The 22,389-nt window shown below is 43.8% G+C and overlaps 1 protein-coding gene across 4 annotated transcripts in view; it reads left to right on the plus strand.

The window, feature by feature from the left end:
• LOC112227001 (enhancer of polycomb homolog 1) overlaps positions 1-22,389 on the plus strand; it is a 55,745-nt gene that overhangs the window by 28,219 nt on the left and 5,137 nt on the right. For all 4 annotated transcript variants that reach the window (XM_024391768.2, XM_024391767.2, XM_024391770.2 and 1 more), the window contains 6 exons: positions 7,037-7,185; positions 8,914-9,070; positions 9,340-9,504; positions 9,790-9,879; positions 13,736-13,884; positions 14,109-14,473. In XM_024391768.2, coding sequence (XP_024247536.1) covers positions 7,037-7,185; positions 8,914-9,070; positions 9,340-9,504; positions 9,790-9,879; positions 13,736-13,884; positions 14,109-14,473 — 1,075 coding nt within the window. The remainder of the gene's footprint in view (positions 1-7,036; positions 7,186-8,913; positions 9,071-9,339; positions 9,505-9,789; positions 9,880-13,735; positions 13,885-14,108; positions 14,474-22,389) is intronic.

Below are 22,389 nucleotides of genomic sequence, written 5' to 3' on the forward strand. Positions count from 1 at the left end.
GGATCCCACCTCTAGACCAGGGCAAATCAAAATGTATTTGTCACATGCGCCGAATACAACAGGTGTAGTAGACCTTACCGTGAAATGTTTACTTACAAGCCCTAACCAACAATGCAGTTTTAAAAAAATAATATAGATATCAAATCATTTAAGAGCAGCAGTAAAATAACAATAGCGAGGCTATATACAGGGGGTACCGGTACAGAGTCGATGTGCGGTGGCAGTGGTTAGTCGAGGTAATATGTACATGTATAGTTATTAGTGACTATGCATAGATAATAACAGAGTAGCAGCACTGTAAAGGGGGGGCAGCAATGCAAATAGTCTGGGTAGCCATTTGATTAAATGTTAAGGAAGGAGTCTTATGGCTTGGGGGTAAAGAAGCTGTTTAGAAGCCTCTTGGACATAGACTTGCTGTGCGGTAGCGTAGCAGAGAGAACAGTCTAAGGTGGCTGGAGTCTGGCAATTTTTATGGCCTTCCTCTGACACCGCCTGGTATAGAGGTCCTGGATAGCAGCTGGGCCGTTCGCCACTACCCTCTGTAGTAGAGGTCGACCGATTATTTGGAATGGCCGATTTCAAGTTCTCATAACAATCGTAAATCTGTATTTAAATGCGCCGATTTAAAAAAAATGTATATATATATATATATATATATATATTATTGCAACCTTACAGTTAACTAGTCCAACGCAATAACGACCTGCCTCTCTCGTTGAACCCCACAAGGAGACTGCCTGTTACGCGAATGCAGTAAGCCAAGGTAATTTGCTAGCTAGCATTAAACTTATGAAAAACAGTCAATCATAATCACTAGTTAACTACACATGGTTGATTTTACTAGATATTATCTAGCGTGTCCTGCGTTGCATATAATCTGACTGAGCATACATGTATCTGACTGAGCGGTGGTAGGCAGAAGCAGGCGCGTAAACATTAATTCAAACAGCGCTTTCGTGCGTTTTGCCAGCAGCTCTTCGTTGTGCGTCAAGCACTGCGCTGTTTAAGACTTCAAGCCTATCAACTCCCGAGATGAGGCTGGTGTAACCGAAGTGAAATGGCTAGCTCGTTAGCGCGCGCTAACAGCGTTTCAAACGTCACTCGCTCTGAGACTTCTAGTAGTTGTTCCCCTTGCTCTGCATGGGTAACGCTGCTTCGATGGTGGCTGTTGTCGTTGTGTTGCTTGTTCGAGCCCAGGGACGAGCGAGGAGAGGGACGGAAGCTATACTGTTACACTGGCAACACTAAAGTGCCTTTAAGAACATCCAATAGTCAACGGTTAATGAAATACAAATGGTATAGAGGGAAATAGTCCTATAATTCCTGTAACTACAACTTAAAACTTCTTACCTAGGAATATTGAAGACTCATGTTAAAAGGAACCACCAACTTTCATATGTTCTCATGTTTTGAGCAAGGAACTGAAACGTTAGCTTTCTTACATGGCACATATTGCACTTTTACTTTCTTCTCCAACACTTTGTTTTTGCATTATTTAAACCAAATTGAACATGTTTCATTATTTACTTTAGGCAAAATTTATTTTATTGATGTATTATATTAAGTTAAAATAAGTGTTCATTCAGTATTGTTGTAATTGTCATTATTACAAAAAAAAAATTACAAAAAATTGGCTGATTAATCGGTATCAGCTTTTTTGGTCCTCCAATAATCGGTATCGGCGTTGAAAAATCATAATCAGTCGACCTCTACTCTGTAGTGCCTTGCGGTCAGAGGTCGAGCAGTTTCCTTACCAGGCAGGATGCTCTCTGGTGCAGCTGTAGGACCTTTTTGAGGATCTGATGACCCATGCCAAATCTTTTTAGTTTCCTGGGGGGAATAGGTTTTGTCGTGCCCTCTTCACGAATGTCCTTTTGTGCTTGGACCATGTTTGTTGGTGATGTGGACACCAAGGATCTTGGTTCCCCCAAGGTGGCATAGCAGTTCAGACGTCTTTTGTCCTCGTCTTGTTGTGTCCTGTGTATGTATGTATGTATGTGTGTATGTATGTATGTATGTATGTATGTGTGTGTGTAAATATATATAACTTTTTTCATATACATTTTATTTATTTTCCATGAACTCATCTTCAAAACACTCTCCTGCAACCTGCCTCACCAATTTATATTTATAAAAAAGTATTATTTACCTCAAATCTGTACTCCTCCAAGAAGCTAGCCAGAAACTCCAAGAAACTAGCCTGAAACTAGCCAGAAGCTAATCCAGAAGCTAGTTCAGAAGCTAGTTAGCTTCTTTACTGGCAAATCATTAGTATTCAGCTAACCACGGTTTGTGGTCATCAGCTATCCTTTAGCTCGAAAATCTATCGCCAGTTCTGTACGGCACGGCTCGTAACGGAACATACCGGACCAATTTTTCTCTCCATGTCCCTGGCTTTCGACTGCTCTCTGGACATTCATACCCGGATCTCACAGCTAGCTAGCTGCTATCCGTGTGACTATCGGCCTTCGTCGATTCCGGAGCAAACATAAATTATTCCGGAGCTAGCCAGCTCCGTCAATCACTCCTGAGTTTCATCAATCACTCCTGGGCTGCAGTCACATATCCGGACCCGTTTTACTGCCTACGCGGAGCCCCACCGGGCCTTCACAACTGGACTGCCGACGTTATCTACCCGAAGGAGTTATCCGGCTGGCTCCGCCGTCGCGACGTTACCTGAACGCCCATCTGCGGCCTGCTAACTGTTAGCTGTCTTACCGGCTGCTATCTGAATAGACAATCGGACAATTTATTTATTTTTATTATTATGTTTTCTTCTTGGGCCTCTATATCTATTGTTTTTATTTTTGTGTGATTTGGATTAATCCCCTCTACCACACGGAACCCCACTAATCTACTGACGGAACGCAAGAGGTGGCTAACAGACCTCCATCCTATGCTAGCTTGCTACCGATGGCCTGGCTAGCTGTCTAAATCGCCGTGACCCCCAACCAACCTCTCCACTCACTGGACCCTTTTGATCACTTGACTAAGCATGCCTCTCCTTAATGTCAATATGTCTTGTCCATTGCTGTTCTGGTTAGTGTTTATTGGCTTATTTCACTGTAGAGCCTCTAGTCCTGCTCACTATACCTTATCCAACCTATTAGTTCCACCACCCACACATGCAATGACATCTCCTGGTTTCAATGATGTTTCTAGAGACAATATCTCTCTCTTCATCACTCAATACCTAGGTTTACCTCCACTGTATTCACATACTACCATACCTTTGTCTGTACATTATACCTTGATGCTATTTTACCGCCCCCAGAAACCTCCTTTTACTCTATGTTCCAGACGTTCTAGACGACCAATTCTCATAGCTTTTAGCCGTACCCTTATTCTACTCCTCCTATGTTCCTCTGGCGATGTAGAGGTGAATCCAGGCCCTGCAGTGCCTAGCTCCACTCCTATTCCCCAGGCGCTCTCTTTTGACGACTTCTGTAACCGTAATAGCCTTGGTTTCATGCATGTTAACATTAGAAGCCTCCTCCCTAAGTTTGTTCTATTCACTGCTTTAGCACACTCTGCCAACCCGGATGTTCTAGCTGTGTCTGAATCCTGGCTTAGGAAGACCACCAAAAATTTTAATTCCAAACTACAACATTTTCAGACAAGATAGAACTGCCAAAGGGGGTGGTGTTGCAATCTACTGCAAAGATAGCCTGCAGAGTTCTGTCCTACTATCCAGGTCTGTACCCAAACAATTTGAACTTCTACTTTTAAAATCCACCTCTCTAAAAACAAGCCTCTCACCGTTGCCGCCTGCTATAGACCACCCTCTGCCCCCGGCTGTGCTCTGGACACCATATGTGAACTGATTGCCCCCCATCTATCTTCAGAGTTCGTGCTGCTAGGCGACCTAAACTGGAACATGCTTAACACCCCAGCCATCCTACAATCTAAACTTGATGCCCTCAATCTCACACAAATTATCAATGAATCTACCAGGTACCTCCCCAAATCCTTAAACCTGGGCACCCTCATAGATATCATCCTAACCAACTTCCCCTCTAAATACACCTCTGCTGTCTTCAACCAAGATCTCAGCGATCACTGCCTCATTGCCTGCATCTGTAATGGGTCAGCGGTCAAACGACCTCCACTCATCACTGTAAAACGCTCCCTGAAACACTTATGCGAGCAGGCCTTTCTAATCGACCTGGCCGGGGTATCCTGGAAGGATATTGATCTCATCCCGTCAGTAGAGGATGCCTGGATATTTAAAAAAATGCCTTCCTAACCATCTTAAATAAACAGAAATTTAGAACCAGGAACAGATATAGCCCTTGGTTCTCCCCAGACCTGACTGCCCTTAACCAACACAAAAACATCCTATGGCGTTCTGCATTAGCATCGAACAGCTCCCGTGATATGCAGCTGTTCAGGGAAGCTAGAAACCATTATACACAGGCAGTTAGAAAAGCCAAGGCTAGCTTTTTCAAGCAGAAATTTGCTTCCTGCAACACTAACTCAAAAAAGTTCTGGGACACTGTAAAGTCCATGGAGAATAAGAACACCTCCTCCCAGCTGCCCACTGCTCTGAAGATAGGAAACACTGTCACCACTGATAAATCCACCATAATTGAGAATTTCAATAAGCATTTTTCTACGGCTGGCCATGCTTTCCACCTGGCTACTCCTACCCCGGTCAACAGCACTGCACCCCCAACAGCAACTTGCCCAAGCCTTCCCCATTTCTCCTTCTCCCAAATCCATTCAGCTGATGTTCTGAAAGAGCTGCAAAATCTGGACCCCTACAAATCAGCCGGGCTAGACAATCTGGACCCTTTCTAAAATTATCTGCCGAAATTGTTGCCACCCCTATTACTAGCCTGTTCAACCTCTCTTTCATGTCGTCTGAGATTCCCAAAGATTGGAAAGCAGCTGCGGTCATCCCCCTCTTCAAAGGGGGGGACACTCTTGACCCAAACTGCTACAGACCTATATCTATCCTACCGTGCCTTTCTAAGGTCTTCGAAAGCCAAGTCAACAAACAGATTACCGACCATTTCGAATCTCACCATACCTTCTCTGCTATGCAATCTGGTTTCAGAGCTGGTCATGGGTGCACCTCAGCCACGCTCAAGGTCCTAAACGATATCTTAACCGCCATCGATAAGAAACATTACTGTGCAGCCGTATTCATCGATCTGGCCAAGGCTTTCGACTCTGTCAATCACCACATCCTCATCGGCAGACTCGACAGCCTTGGTTTCTCAAATGATTGCCTCGCCTGGTTCACCAACTACTTCTCTGATAGAGTTCAGTGTGTCAAATCGGAGGGTCTTCTGTCCGGACCTCTGGCAGTCTTTATGGGGGTGCCACAGGGTTCAATTCTTGGACCGACTCTCTTCTCTGTATACATCAATGAGGTCGCTCTTGCTGCTGGTGAGTCTCTGATCCACCTCTACGCAGACGACACCATTCTGTATACTTCCGGCCCTTCTTTGGACACTGTGTTAACAACCCTCCAGGCAAGCTTCAATGCCATACAACTCTCCTTCCGTGGCCTCCAATTGCTCTTAAATACAAGTAAAACTAAATGCATGCTCTTCAACCGATCGCTACCTGCACCTACCCGCCTGTCCAACATCACTACTCTGGACGGCTCTGACTTAGAATACGTGGACAACTACAAATACTTAGGTGTCTGGTTAGACTGTAAACTCTCCTTCCAGACCCATATCAAACATCTCCAATCCAAAGTTAAATCTAGAATTGGCTTCCTATTTCGCAACAAAGCATCTTTCACTCATGCTGCCAAACATACCCTTGTAAAACTGACCATCCTACCAATCCTCGACTTTGGCGATGTCATTTACAAAATAGCCTCCAATACCCTACTCAACAAATTGGATGCAGTCTATCACAGTGCAATCCGTTTTGTCACCAAAGCCCCATATACTACCCACCATTGCGACCTGTACGCTCTCGTTGGCTGGCCCTCGCTTCATACTCGTCGCCAAACCCACTGGCTCCATGTCATCTACAAGACCCTGCTCTGTAAAGTCCCCCTTATCTCAGCTCGCTGGTCACCATAGCATCTCCCACCTGTAGCACACGCTCCAGCAGGTATATCTCTCTAGTCACCCCCAAAACCAATTCTTTCTTTGGTCGCCTCTCCTTCCAGTTCTCTGCTGCCAATGACTGGAACGAACTACAAAAATCTCTGAAACTGGAAACACTTATCTCCCTCACTAGCTTTAAGCACCAACTGTCAGAGCAGCTCACAGATTACTGCACCTGTACATAGCCCACCTATAATTTAGCCCAAACAACTACCTCTTTCCCAACTGTATTTAATTTTAATTTATTTATTTATTTTGCTCCTTTGCACCCCATTTTTATTTCTACTTTGCACATTCTTCCATTGCAAAACTACCATTCCAGTGTTTTACTTGCTATATTGTATTTACTTTGCCACCATGGCCTTTTTTGCCTTTACCTCCCTTCTCACCTCATTTGCTCACATTGTATATAGACTTGTTTGTACTGTATTATTGACTGTATGTTTGTTTTACTCCATGTGTAACTCTGTCGTTGTATCTGTCGAACTGCTTTTCTTTATCTTGGCCAGGTCGCAATTGTAAATGAGAACTTGTTCTCAACTTGCCTACCTGGTTAAATAAAGGTAAAATAAAATAAAAAAAGCTATCAACCTGCTCCATCTGCAGCCCCATCGACGAGAATTGGGGCGTGCTCGGTCCTCCTTTTTCTGTAGTCCACAATCAACTCCTTTGTCTTGATCACATTGAGGGAGAGGTTGTTGTCCTGGCACCGCACGGCCAGGTCTCTGATAATATTATAAGGGGTAGTTGACACGATTCCCGTACACTGATAAAGCCTAGTCCTGGTCATTAGAAATTCCTGCTGAGCATGGTTTTTAGTTTAGGACTAGGCTTTGTGTCCAGGAAACTGGCCCCAAGTGTGTGTGTGTACCCCTACGCATTTCCATTTCAACTGATTTATAGGCTTACCCTAGGTTATTGACAGCAGATGAGTTAATTAATGGTGAAATTGCTCCCCTCAGAACCGTAAGAACGAGGAGGCTGGGTATGAGAAGATGTTGAAACTGCGGCGGGACCTGAGCCGAGCCGTCACCATCCTGGAGATGATCAAGAGGAGGGAGAAGAGCAAGAGAGAGCTGCTGCACCTCACCCTGGAGATCGTAGAGAAGAGGTGGGTACTGCTCATAGATGTACAAGTTTTTTTTAAATTAAGTCATATTGCTCGGATGCCAGTCATCTTAGTCTCAACTTTCATTCTGGAAACTGATCAAATATGGTAAAATAATGTATACGACAGTACATATGTAGATATCTGCTTGGGTATATACACTGCTCAAAAAAATAAAGGGAACACTAAAATAACACATCCTAGATTAATGAAATATTCTTATTAAATACATTAAATTCTTTACATAGTTGAATGTGCTGACAACAAAATCACACAAATTATCATGGAAATTAAATGTATCAACCCATGGAGGTCTAGATTTGGAGTCCCACTCCAAATGAAAGTGGAAAACCACACTACAGGCTGATCCAACTTTGATGTCATGTCCTTAAAACAAGTCAAAATGAGGCTCAGTAGTGTGTGTGGCCTCCACGTGCCCGTATGACCTCCCTACAACGCCTGGGCATGCTCCTGATGAGGTGGCGGAGGGTCTCCTGAGGGATCTCCTCCCAGACCTGGACTAAAGCATCCGCCAACTCCTGGACAGTCTGTGGTGCAACGTGGCGTTGGTGGATGGAGCGAGACATGATGTCCCAGATGTGCTCAATTGGATTCAGGTCTGGGGAACGGGCAGGCCAGTCCATAGCATCAATGCCTTCCTCTTGCAGGAACTGCTGACACACTCCAGCCACGAGGTGTAGCATTGTCTTGCATTAGGAGGAACCCAGGTCCAACCGCACCAGCATATTGTCTCACAAGGGGTCTGAGGATCTCATCTTGGTACCTAATGGCAGTCAGGCAAGAGCACAGGGCGCCAGTGGCGAATTTGCCAATCTTGGTGTTCTCTGGCAAATGCCAAACGTCCTGCATGGTGTTGGGCTGTAAGCACAACCCCCACCTGTGGATGTCGGGCCCTCATACCACGCTCATGAAGTCTGTTTCTGACCGTTTGAGCAGACACATGCACATTTGTGGCCTGCTGGAGGTCATTTTGCAGGGCTCTGGCAGTGCTCCTCCTGCTCCTCTTTGCACAAAGGTGGAGATAGCGGTCCTGCTGCTGGGTTGTTGCCCTCCTACGGCCTCCTTCACGTCTCCTGATGTTCTGGCCTGTCTCCTGGTAGCGCCTCCATGCTCTGGACACTACGCTGACAAGACACAGCAAACCTTCTTGCTACAGCTTGCATTGATGTTCCATCCTGGATGAGCTGCACTACCTGAGCCACTAGTGTGGGTTGTAGACTCCGTCTCATGTTACCACTAGAGTGAAAGCAGAAAAGTGACCAAAACATCAACCAGCAAGCATAGGAACTGAGAAGTGGCCTGTGGTCACCACCTGTAGAACCACTCCTTTATTGGGGGTGTCTTGCTAATTGCCTATTAGTTCCACCTGTTGTCTATTTCCATTTGCACAACAGCATGTGAAATGTATTGTCAATCAGTGTTGCTTCCTAAGTGGACAGTTTGATTTCACAGAAGTGTGATTGACTTGGAGTTACATTGTGTTGTTTAAGTATTCCCTTTATTTTTTTTGCAGTGCATGTTTGCTAGCCATCTTGCCAACATTGATTAGGCCTATAGGATCTCTATGGTACTACTGTAGTGGAATAGTTAGGATCTGTTTAATAGAGTTGTACTTCTGTTACAAAATAGTTTTGATTGTCTGGTGATTTGATTGAAATCCAGTTATTTTATTAAAATTGTTGATTATGACTTTGACCTTTGCCCTTCCAGGAACGTTATGTCGGACTTCGGTGGTGAGATCATGGCTGAAGTGCTGGCCCAGCGAGCTCTGGCCAAGCCTGCCCATATTATTCCCCTGGCGCCGCTGACCAACAGCAACCAGTACAGACATCAGGACCACATGGACCTCAAGGAGTACAAGTCCAAGGTGGGTGTGTGAGTTGGAGAGAAAAAAAGAGGTTGATCTCTCATTGGCCTGTATTCACATAGTGTCTCCTAGTAGGAGTGCTGCTGATCTAGGATCAGTTTTGCCTTTTGGATCACAATGGAGACAGCGACCTGATCCTAGATCAGCATCTCTACTCAGAGATACTTTGTGAGTACGGGCCAATTACTCAAGGGTTTTTTCCTGCTTTCTCTCCCAAGAAATTGCTAGCAAGTGAGTGACAAATTGAAATGTCTGTCCTTCCCTTCTAGCCGGAGAAGACTGAGGTCGTCAGGCAGAAGAGGAAGTATGAGAGGAAGCCCAAAGTCTTACCCCTGTCAGCTGCTGCCCCTCACTACTCTGGCCCCTCTGTGTTCAATGCTAAGGACGTCCACCAGTATGACTTCCCCAGTTCAGATGATGAGCTGCACTCCCAGGTAGGCAGAGCGGTTAGACATGGGTCTAGGGGTCCATTTGGGACGCAACCCAACGTCCTATGCACTTGTAGATCTGAGAGGATTTGATTAGTATAAGCAATATGTTGAGACTTACACCTAGACTATCAGAGTGCAAGATGGTGCTATGACCATATTATTGTCATCTGTCAAATCTCCCAAGTGCTTAGGGTGGATTTGGGATTGGGCCTTGGACATCTGTGCGGGAAACTTTTTTATTTGGTCATAATGTACTTTTGGTGACCTGTGACTGCTCTCCCTCTCTAGATGCACTCCGGCTCTTCAGAAGCTGAGGAGGAGAATGACCCCGATGGTTCCTTTTCATTCCGAAGGAAAGCAGGCTGTCAATATTATGCTGTGAGTATAAATGACTCATCTGATAACTTTATTGTACGTTTACACAAGTTAATTTTGTACCCAATATCTGTACATTATATACTATATGACCAAAAGCTCGTTGAACATCTCATTCAAAAATGATGGGCATTAATATGGAGTTGGTCCACCCCTTTACTGCTGTAACAGCATCCACTCTTCTGAGAAGGCTTTTCACTAGATGTTGGAACTAGGGATGCACGATATATTGGTGAACATATCGGAATTGGGCGATATTAGCTAAAAATGCCAACATCGTTCTGATTTCTAGTTTAATCATTCTTGGAACTACCCATCCCGGATCTGGGAGAATTGTCATCAACTACACTAATTAGCATAGCGCAACGGTCAAAAAATATTACTAGAAAATATTCATGAAATCACAAGTGAAATATAGTGAAATAACTGCTTAGCCATTTGTTAATCATCCTGTCGTCTCAGATTTTGAAATTATGCTTTACAGCCAAAGCAAGACAAGCGTTTGTAAGTTTATCGATAGCCTAGCATAGCATTATGTCCAGCTAGCAGCAGGAAGCTTGGTCACAAAAATCAGAAAAGCAATCAAATTAACCATTTACCTTTGAGCTTTGGATGTTTTCACTCACGAGACTCCCAGTTAGACAGCAAATGTTCCTTTTGTTCCATAAAGATGATTTTTATACCCAAAATTCCTTGTTTGTCACGTTATGTTCAGGAATCCACCGGAAATAGCGGTCACGACAACGCCGGGGGAAAAAAATACAAATTATACCCATAATATCGACAAACATGGCAAACGTTTTTTATTATCAATCCTCAAGGTGTTTTTCAAATATCTATTCAATAATATATCAACCTGGCTTTTCAATAGGAGCGAGAGGAAAAATGACTACCTCTGTCTTTTACGCAAGAATCACTCTGAGCCCTCAGCTGGCCACTGACGCAATGTAGTCGTTTACGCTCATTCTTCAACATAAAGGCGTGAAACTACGTCAAAACGCTGGAGACACCTTAGGGAATGCGTAGAAAAGGGAATCTGGTTGATATCCCTTTCAGTGGCCAATAGGGGTGCATAGGAACACAACGGTTTCAAAACATGAGTCACTTCCTGATTGGATTTTTCTTAGGCTTTCGCCTGTGTTTTCTATCCTAAGCTGTCAATTATATGTATATTCTAGCATCTGGTCCTAAGAAATAGGCGGTTTACTTTGGTAACGTTTTTCCAAAAGTAAAAACAGTGCCCCCTAGTTTCAAGAGGTTAACGCTGATGTTAAAAACTGATGTCAAAGCTACCGTGCATACCTATATAACGTAGGTACATGACGTAATAACGCCACGTAAAAGTTTGCACTACACGTGCAACACAGCATTCTTAGCCTAGCCCACACAATGTCTGCTGTGTGGGTCGAGCAGTCATTTGAAAGAGTAAGAACATATTGGCTAGACAACTCAAAGACGAAATCCAGTAAAGCCAAGATAATGAATTTCATTGCCCTTGACAATCAACCGTTCTCTGTCGTGGGTGATGTTGGCTTTTGCAGACAGGTCGAGCACCGGTACACACTACCAAGTGCGCTATTTTTCAAATGCTGCCCTACCGGTGTTACACAGTAATAGTGTCACTGCTATTAGCTTCACGTTATGCATACTATGGAATGCTGTTTGGGTCTTTGCTTGTCAAAAAAGATACAGTAGCATTGTCAAAGCTGTACAAAAAAAGTCTGCAAACACCGACCACGAACAATGTTTACAATACCGCGTTGGTAATAAAGCATTTTTTCGACAGCAACTTCTGGAGTAGTTGGCACCAATACAACCAGCCTGAAAACTGACCAGTAGAAACTGCAGTCATTTTCATTATTCTTAACAATGATTTAGGAGTCTTTGTGATTAAGTATTAGCTAGGTTGCCACTTGTTGCTCGGCTATTGAAATTGAACTTCAGTTCATGAAAAATAAATAGCTAGGCAGCTACTTAACCCTGTTGCCCAAAGCTAACGTTATAAGCAGCCAGCTAGTTTCATCTGGCTAGTGAGACTCGACCGGACCGGGTATGTTGTGACGCTAGCCACAATAAGGATTAGACACACTAGTGGAATTTACGGTTTGCCTTCAAATAGAGGTATGTCATTGACAGTGATCCAAATGAATACAAATAGTAGAATTATGCTAGTAGCTGCCTAGCTATTTATTTTTCATGAACTGAAGTTCAATTTCAATAGCCGAGCAACAAGTGGCAACCTAGCTAATACTTAATCACAAAGACTCCTAAATCATTGTTAAGAATAATGAAAATGACTGCAGTTTCTACTGGTCATTGTTTTTAGGTTGGTTGTATTGGTGCTAGCTAGGTACCAAGCTAAAGCTAGCTACCCCAGGAGTTGCGGTCAAACAAATGATGCTTTGGCAGTGCTACTGTGTTCTTTTTGACACGCAAAGACCCAAACGGCATTCCATAGAAATCCTGGTTGAGAATGAACGACTGAACGAAACAGCACAGCAAGTAAGTGAAGGTAATACGTTTTGATTGTTTTACTGGTAATGGGGGCATGCGTAAATGCCAACAATAACTTTTTTGGTTGACTTTTAAAAAATTAACTAGGCAAGTCAGTTAAGAACAAATTCTTATTTACAATGACGGCCCGAACGATACTGGGCCTATGGTGTGCCGCCATATGGGACTCCCAATCACAGCCTGGATTCGAACCAGTGTCTTTCAAGCCTTTTACACTGAGATGCAGTTCCTTAGACCGCTGTGTAACGATTTAACTGTACTAGAATGCTTAATTAAGGTCACAAACATTTTAAATATCTGTTATCAGTATAATTTTTGGGGGCAAGAAAAATATCGGATATTGCTATCAGCCAAAAATGCTGTATCAGTGCATCACTAGTTGGAGCATTGCAGGGACTTGTTTCCATTCAGTCATAAGAGCATTAGTGAGGTCGGACACTGATGTTGGGCAATAGGCCTGGCTTGCAGTCAGCATTCCAATTCATCACAAAGGTGTTCGATGGGGTTGAGGTCAGGGCTCTGTGCAGTCCAGTCAAGTTCTTCCACAGCCTATCTCGACAAACCATTTCTGTATGGACCTCACTTTGTGCACAGGGGCACTGTCATTCTGAAACAGGAAACGGCCTTCCCCAAGTTGGAAGCACAGAATCATCTAGAATGTCATTGTATGCTGTAGCGTTAAGATTTCCCTTCACTGGAACTAAGTGGCCTAGCCCGAACCATAAACAGCCCCAGACCATTATTCCTTATGTGGCCTACCACTTCGCGGCTGAGCCGTTGTTGCTCCTAGACGTTTCCACTTCACAATAACAGCACTTACTGTTCACCGGGACAGCTCTAGCAGGGTAGACATTTGATCAACTGACTTGTTGGAAAGGTGGCATCCTATGACGCTGCAACGTTAAGTCACTGAGCTCTTCAGTTAGGCCATTCTACTGGCAATATTTGTCTATGGAGGTTACATGGCTATCTGCTCGATTTTATTCAACTGTCAAACAACGGGTGTGGCTGAAGTAGCCGAGGTCACTGATTTGTAGGGGTGTCCACATACTTTTGTATTTAATTCAAAACAAAATGCAGGAAATTGAACACATGTAATCATATTGTCCCTGTGGCATTCTGTCTGGCCATGTATTGTAACTTTCATTATAAATAATATATGCCATTTAGCAGATGCTTTTATCCAAGACTTGTTAGTCATGAGTGCATCATGTTTTTACGTGTGGCTGGTCCCAGGAATCGAGCCCACTATCTTGGCGTTATAAGCGCCATGCTCTACTGAGCTAGAGACCATGTCTAAAACTTGTCCTATGTCTAATGGCTCCTCCTGTGTCTGTCTCACTAGTCTCGGTTGGACCACTGCGGCAGCTGGCCGTGGGTCAGTCCGTCAGAGGGAGGTCTGGGAGACACTCGTTACCGCTACTGCCTCACCACTCTCACCGTGCCACCACGCTGCCTTGGCATGGCACGACGCCGCCTGGGACGGGGGGGCAGGTAGGTTACTGTAGGGTGAAAGGGGCAATCTGGGATTCAAACGGAGGGTTGCCCCCGCCACTGTTTGGGTAAACAGCTGAGTGATGGGCCAGGACAAATATAACCTCTCTCCAATTCATATTAAGATCTGTTGATGTGAGATCAATGTAATAGTTTTCTGTGACAAATGGCATGAATGAATGCCTTACTAACAGAAGGACTTAACCCTGTTCTGTCTCCCTCAGGGTTTTGCTGGACAGGGCGCACACAGACTTTGACAATGTATTTCATGGGCTGGACTCTGAAATGCTTGACCTGCCTGCCCACTCTCCAGTCACAGACAAGTTTGCTAGTACCTCACAAACAAATACCTCGGACAGAACCTCTTCTTATTCTTCCTCTTCTGCGGACCTCAGTCGGCTACTGTTGAACATTAAGTCGAGCCGATGGAGGCACTTTAGGCCCCGGACACTATCACTACACGACGAGGACAACACAATCACAGATCCTTTGTTCAGGAGGCTGGGCAGGGGCCAGAGTCGTATCACCGCTACCCTGGCTGGCACAACTGGCCCCCTGAGAGGAGCTGGCCACACGGCCCCCACAGCTGGTGAGTAGGGCCTGAGGTTATAGGTTTATCTGCGCACGCACGCCGTTCCATAGACAAGCACACAGTCCACGTCTATATATACACTGCTCAAATAAATAAAGGGAACACTAAAATAACACATCCTAGATCTGAATGAATGAAATATTTTTATTAAATACTTTTTTCTTTACATAGTTGAATGTGCTGACAACAAAATCACACACAAATTATCAATGGAAATCAAATGTATCAACCCATGGAGGTCTGGATTTGGAGTCGCACTCAAAATCAAAGTGGAAAACCACACTACAGGCTGATCCAACTTTGATGTCATGTCCTTAAAACAAGTCAAAATGAGGCTCAGTAGTGTGTGTGGCCTCCACGTGCCTGTATGACCTCCCTACAACGCCTGGGCATGCTCCTGATGAGGTGGCGGAGGGTCTCCTGAGGGATCTCCTCCCAGACCTGGACTAAAGCATCCGCCAACTCCTGGACAGTCTGTGGTGCAACGTGGCGTTGGTGGATGGAGCGAGACATGATGTCCCAGATGTGCTCAATTGGATTCAGGTCTGGGGAACGGGCGGGCCAGTCCATAGCATCAATGCCTTCCTCTTGCAGGAACTGCTGACACACTCCAGCCACATGAGGTCTAGCATTGTCTTGCATTAGGAGGAACCCAGGGCCAACCGCACCAGCATATGGTCTCACAAGGGGTCTGAGGATCTCATCTCGGTACCTAATGGCAGTCAGGCTACCTCTGGCGAGCACATGGAGGGCTTTACGGCCCCCCAAAGAAATGCCACTCCACACCATGACTGACCCACCGCCAAACCGGTCATGCTGGAGGATGTTGCCGGCAGCAGAACGTTCTCCACGGCGTCTCCAGACTCTGTCACGTCTGTCACGTGCTCAGTGTGAACCTGCTTTCATCTGTGAAGAGCACAGGGCGCCAGAGGCAAACTTGCCAATCTTGGTGTTCTCTGGCAAATGCCAAACGTCCTGCACGGTGTTGGGCTGTAAGCACAACCCCCACCTGTGGACGTCGGGCCCTCATACCACCCTCATTGAGTCTGTTTCTGAGAATTGTGCGCCTCCCTATGGGACTCATAATCACTGCCGGATGTGATGCAGCCTGGACTGTAGTGACGCCTCTTGCACTGAGATGCAGTGCCTTAGACCGGAGCGCCAATTTCGGGATCAAAATGCTCCTGATCAGCCTCTACACCCCCCAAGCCATAATACTGCTGAACAGCTGATCAAATGGCTAACCGGGCTATTTGCACTCGTATATTGATGCCTCACACAGACACACTTTCATACTTCACATAGGCTGCTGCTAATCTGTTTATTATCCATCCTGATGGCCTTGTCACTTTTACCCCTACATACATGTATACTGCACAAAAATATGAACACAGCATTTAGTGTTTATCACAAATGTTCTATATACACAAAAAGCTTATTTCTTTAAAATAGTGTAGACAAATTTGTTCATCCCTGTTAGTGAGCATTTCTCCTTTGCCAAGATCATCCAACCACCTGACAGGTGTGGCATATCAAGAAGCTGATTAAAACCTCTTACAGCTCCCCCCCTACTTTGTGCAATTTCCTCCTGAAGACATACCCCAATGTGAATTGAATGTAGGAGAATATAACACACTAGATCTGGTTTAGATAAAACAATTTTAAAAAACATGTTTTTTATTTTATTTTTGTATCTTTAAAATGAACAAGATAAAACAAACATTCAGATAGGATGATGGGGACAATTTCAGTGAAAAACATAAGAGGGCAACAGTACTTGTGCAAAGTTTCAGAATGATAACTTCCAAAATCCTACATGACATTTTTCATGAAGTCACCGAGGTGTCCCACACAAGTTGCCCAAATGTACCCAAGTGGCTAAATTGGTGAAGGTATACATTTTGAAACAAATAACTATATACAAAATACCAAAATGGTATTCTAACACCCCCCCCCAAAAAAAAATGGAGGGAAAAAAACTTATTGATGAAAATATACATTTACAAAATAACATGTAACTATTTACACACTTTCAATATTTGGAAGACCCTCAGTCCTTTATCAATTCAAATCTACTTATATAGCCCCAGCCTAAAACCCCAAACAGCAAGCAATGCAGGTGTAGAAGCACGGTGGCTAGGAAGAAACCTAGAGAGGAACCAGGCTATGAGGGGTTGCCAGTCCTCTTCTTGCTGTGCTGGGTGGAGATCAGTGGTTGTAGAGGGTGCAACAGGACAGCACCTCGAGTAAAAATGAACAGTTTAGGGTTCCATAGTCGCAGGCAGAACAGTTGAAACTGGAACAGCGGCAAGGCCAGGTGGACTGGGGACAGCAAGGAGTCATCTTGCGAGGTCGTCCTGACGCATGGTCCTAGGGCTCAGGTCCTCGAGAGAGAATTCGAGAGAGCATACTTAAATTCACACAGGACACCGGATAAGACTCCCATTCGGAGTCCGTGTCACTGTGAAAGAAAATGTTCAGTTAGAATAGTTTCACATGAGCCCTGTAACAACAGGTATGATAAACAGATGTATATAGAGTTGAAGGTTGAATATATTATTATATTACTATTACCTGCTAGATCTGTCTCTCTTATATTATGACATTTCAGCTAGATCTACTGTCTTTATTATATTACAACAGACCAGCTGTATCTACTGTCTCCATTTCACTTTGGCCATTTATGTGGTCCTGCCCTCTCCTCAACAGCATCAAATAAGCTATTTCATGTGGGTTTGGGTGGGGCGTCAGACACACACATCTCACATTTCATGACATTACATGTTTATATATTGTTTCTAAAATGTAAAAAAGAATCACAAATAATATTTTATATTAATTTCAAACAAGGGCATTAGCATGATAAGAACTTACCAGTCCAAAACGATGTCCTCTCCCGTTCAAAAAATATTCCTGCACAATCGCTAAATGAATCGTTCTACAATAATCTGTCTCACCTTCCCAATCAATTTATTCTAAAATTGTGTGTACATCTGTATATCTAGACTTAGATTTAGCTTTCCCTCACTTAGTCGCTATAATGATTGATATATAAACAGCTGAATCTGCACGTTCACCAAACAATGCGTGCGTAATATGTGTAGCTCCTTCCAGTATGAAAATTCAATAGCGCATGACTCTTTACACTGGTGCTTACTACATGGGTTGGTCTTGCAAACACATAAACATGGCGTATTGCCGTTTAGCTCAGCTCATTGGCTATCTACCCAGCTAGATTTCAAGACGATCAGTGGTTATTGGGTTAAAAGACAGTCAATCAACGAAACAGCGGGTAAATCATTGGTGCACAATGTCATGACTTGTCTTCAAATCGGTTTCTTTCAGTCAATATGTCCCGCGAAATGGCCCATCAGGTTTGATTGTGTTACAAACAAACCAGTTAATTGCAGTGAAACCAAACATGACTGGAAAAGCCACGTTCTGTGTGGGTTATTTACCTGGAATGTGTCGTCGAAAATGGAAAGAGACGGAATTCACGACACAAGCGGTTCACAAAATGTTTCGTGTTAGGCTATAGAAACGGATTTTATCAAACAAAGGATCATTCATTGTGTAACAATGAGCATTGAATTGCAAACAGACGAAGATCGTCAAAGGTAAACAATTTATTTTAATGCAGTTTGTGATTGTTATGCCTGTGCTGTTTTTTTGGGGGGGGGGCTCTATGCTCAGATAATCGCATCGTATTCTTTCGCAGTAAATCCTTTTTGAAAATCTGACAAAGTTGGATTAGCAAGATTCTAGGCTTTCGATACATGTGAGACACTTGTATTTTCATGAATGTTTAATATGACTATGTAGCAATCACTATATGTTGTGGAATTTCAGCCCGCTAGCAGGTTCCATGCGCTGCGTCTTAATCACCACATCCGCCAATATCGCCCTTCTGCATCTGTGCTGAAAGGTAGCAGAGCTAGAGTGATGTTTACCAGACCATGAGACATCCCGAAAATTGGTCTTTTCACAAAATGGTGTGGTGTCCAAACGGTTTGGCCTAAACCATTTATGACCACTATTGAAAGACGAGTCTCTCATGAACACAAGATTCGTCTGAAGTCTGTACAGCCTTTTCTGCCAGTAGCAGCCTTGAGACTTGTCTGACGGCCCCGGTGCCATTTTGAAAAATGAATGGAAGTGTATGTATGGAGATAGTTTGGTGCCTAAAATAAGGGGATATTTTGTTACGGTACAGCCTTATTCTAAAATTGATTTTTATCCTCAATCTACACACACTACCCCATAATGACAAAGCAAAAAAAATGATACTACTTTACATTAGTATTTAGACCCTTTACTTAGTACTTTGTTGAAGTACCTTTGATAGTGATTACAGCCTCAAGTCTTCTTGTGTATGACGCTACAAGCTTGGCACAGCTGTATTTGGAGTTTCTCCCATTCTTCTCTGCAGATCATCTAAAGCTCTGTCAGGTTGGATGGGGAGCATCGCTGCACAGCTATTTTCAGATCTCTCCAGAGATGTTCGATTGGGTTCAAGTCCGGGCTCTGGCTGGGCCACTCAAGGACATTCAGAGACTTGTCCCGAAGCCACTCCTGCATGGTCTTGGCTGTGTGCTTAGGGTCGTTGTCCTGTTGGAAGGTGAACCTTCACCCCAGTCTGAGGTCCTGAGCGCTCTGGAGCATGTTTTCATCAAGGATCTCTCTGTACTTTGCTCTGTTTAGCTTTACCTCGGTCCTGATTAGTCTCCCAGTCCCTGCCGCTGAAGAACATCCCCACAGCATGATGCTGCCACCACCATGCTTCACCATAGGGATGGAATTGGCCAGGTGATGAGCGGTGCCAGGTTTCCTCCAGACATGACGCTTGGCATTCAGGCCAAATAGTTCAATCTTGGTTTCATCAGACCATAGAATCTTGTTTCTCATGGTCTGAGAGGCTGTCATGTGCCTTTTACAGAGGAGTGGCTTCTGTCTGGCCACACTACCATTTAACTTCTTGGATATAGGGGGCGCTCTTTTAATTTATGGATAAAACGTTTTAAGTGCAATATTTTGTCACGAAAAGAAGCTTTGGAAAGAAAACACTAAGGTTTCCAAAACTGCAAAGATATTATCTGTGAGTGCCACAGAACTCATGCTACAGGTGAAACCAAGATGAAACTTCTACCAGGAAATGGGTAGAATTTTTGAAGCTCTGTTTTCCAATGTCTCCTTATAAGGCTGTGAATGCACCAGGAACGAGCCTGCGCTTTCTGTCGTTTCTTCAAGATGTCTGCAGCATTGTGACGTATTGGTAGGCATATCATTGGAAGATTGGCCATAAGAGACTACATTTTCCATTTTTCCGCCCGGTGCCCTTTGTCTAAATTGGTGCGTAATCTTCAGTTGCGGGCATTTTCTCCTGGGATTCAGGACAGAAGGCACACTTCCACGAACGATGTATCATCGAAGAGATATGTGAAAAACACCTTGAGGATTGGTTCTAAACAACGTTTGCCATGTTTCAGTCGATATTATGGAGTTCATTTGGATAAAAGTTAGGCGTTTTATGACTGGATTTTCGTTTTTTTTTGGTAGCCAAACGTGACGCACCAAACGGAGCGATTTCTCCTAAACAAATAACCTTTCAGGAAAAACTGAACATTTGCTATCTAACAGTCTCCTCATTGAAAACATCTGAAGTTCTTCAAAGGTAAATGATTTTATTTGAATGCTTTTCTGGTTTTTGTGAAACTGTTGTCTGCTGAATGCTAATGCTAACGCTAAATGCTACGCTAGCTAGCTGCTGTTACACAAATGATTGTTTTCCTATGGTTGAGAAGCATATTTTGAAATCTGAGATGACAGTGTTAACAAAAGGCTAAGCTTGAGAGCTAGCATATTAATTTCATTTCATTTGCGATTTTCATGAATAGTTAACGTTGCGTTATGGTAATGAGCTTGAGGCTGTATTCACGATCCCGGATCCGGGATGGCTCGACGCAACAGGTTAAGGCCTGATTGGTGGAGTGCTGCAGGGATTGTTGCATGGTTGTCCTTCTGGAAGGTTCTTCCATCTCCACAGAGGAACTCTGGAGCTCTGTCAGAGTGGCCATCGGGTTCTTGACCAAGGCCCATCTCCCCTGATTGCTCAGTTTGGCCGGGCGGCCAGCTCTAGGAAGAGTCTTGGTGGTTCCAAACTTCTTCCATTTAAGAATGATGGAGGCCTTTCTCTTCTTGGGGACCTTCCATGCTGCATAATGTTTTTGGTACCCTTCCCCACATCTGTGCCTCGACACAATCCTGTCTTGGAGCTCTACAACTCTTTCGACCTCATGGCTTGGTTTTTGCTCTGACATGCACTGTCAACTGTGGGACCTTATATAGACCGGTGTGTGCCTTTCCAAATCGTGTCCCATCAATTGAATTTAACACAGGTGGACTCATCAAATTATAGAAACATCTCAGATGATCAATGGAAACAGGATGCACCTGTGCTCAATTGAGTCTCATAGCAAAGGGTTGTGTAGATTTTGAGTACACTTTAAAAAATGTTTTATCCACTTTAGAATAAGACTGTAACATAACAAAAAGTGGAAAAAGGTCTGAATATTTTCTAAATGCACTGTACATAAAAATATTGTTTCCTGATTTTTATTTTTTTTGTAGGACGGACACATCAGAACAAACTTTAGATTTGGGGGGAATGTTATTCAATGTGTTTCTATTGGCTGACAGCGGTAATGCCAAATTCAATGATTCATCCAATAATTTTTTGATACCTCAAGGGGTCTTAAATTTCAAAATTAAATATAAATAATCCTTGGTATGACCATCTTAAAACAATTCCTTATATTAGTGGCTAATATTGTGTTGATTCTAAGCTTTCAATGCAACATTCCAGAAACAAAAGGAACTGTGCAAAACTTTGCATGACATTTTGTTGTAGGCAGAACACATCGGAGTAGGATTCTATTGCACTGACAGTCATAACTCAGGCCCGTACTCTACACAGATCGGTGTGTCGTAACCAATCAGAGTTGCAGTTGGCCTATATGCAACTAGACCATTGCCATAATGTGTCTGTGCCAGTCACTTTGAACTAGACTGTTTACAGTATGAGCAGTTGTGAGTAGATGCAGCTCTCACTTTCAAGACAAGCGCATGTAGCGACTTGGGCACATTTGTTCATATCCTTTACTAGTTAGGGAGTTAAAGGCCCAGTTATAGCTCATTTGTAGTGAGCAACGGGGTAGTGATTGCTTCTTACAAGAGTACAGAACATGTACATTTCTAGACCTATGTGAAAAGTGAGTTGGGTAAAGAGCTCTTTTTTGTTCTTCAACCGGCAGTGTTGTATTTTGAGACTGGCTTGAATAAGCTAAGTAGCCAAAGGGCACAGGGGTAGCATTTCTGATTTCTTTGAAATAATGGTATGGGAATACTAATGCATTTTATTTTGTAAAGTGGTTTCTTGCATCAAACAACACATTTTCAGTCACCTTGTCTGAAGGACAAGTGGATAAACTGGTTAATGTCGAGCCCTGCATGGTTTTTATTTCATAAGTCTCATGGAATATAGGTCTACATTGGCTGCTAGATTCCATGAACACAGGATGAGATGTTACTATCCTTTGTGCAAGCACTTCCAAGAGTTAATGAACAGTGAGCGTGGTGAAATTTGGGGAGCACATCGTCAGTAGTGTACCTTTTGGTTCCTAGGGTGTTTCGGCCTTTCACACTATACACCCTCCCCAAAGGCGGCCAGCGACAGGGTGATCAATCCTACGCTTGCATCCCATTCCCAATTAGTCATAGGAGTTGCCTTGTTGTTGATAGCCAACATCCCATGGGACTGGCAGGGGCGTCCTCCTCCCTGAGTCAAGCATTGTTGACCGCATACCTCCTGGCCCTCTCACTTCGGGGCCCAGCTGGGGTCTTTCCTCTTCATCCAG

Source organism: Oncorhynchus tshawytscha, linkage group LG28 (genome assembly GCF_018296145.1).
Source record: "Oncorhynchus tshawytscha isolate Ot180627B linkage group LG28, Otsh_v2.0, whole genome shotgun sequence".
Classification (NCBI taxonomy): domain Eukaryota; kingdom Metazoa; phylum Chordata; class Actinopteri; order Salmoniformes; family Salmonidae; genus Oncorhynchus; species Oncorhynchus tshawytscha.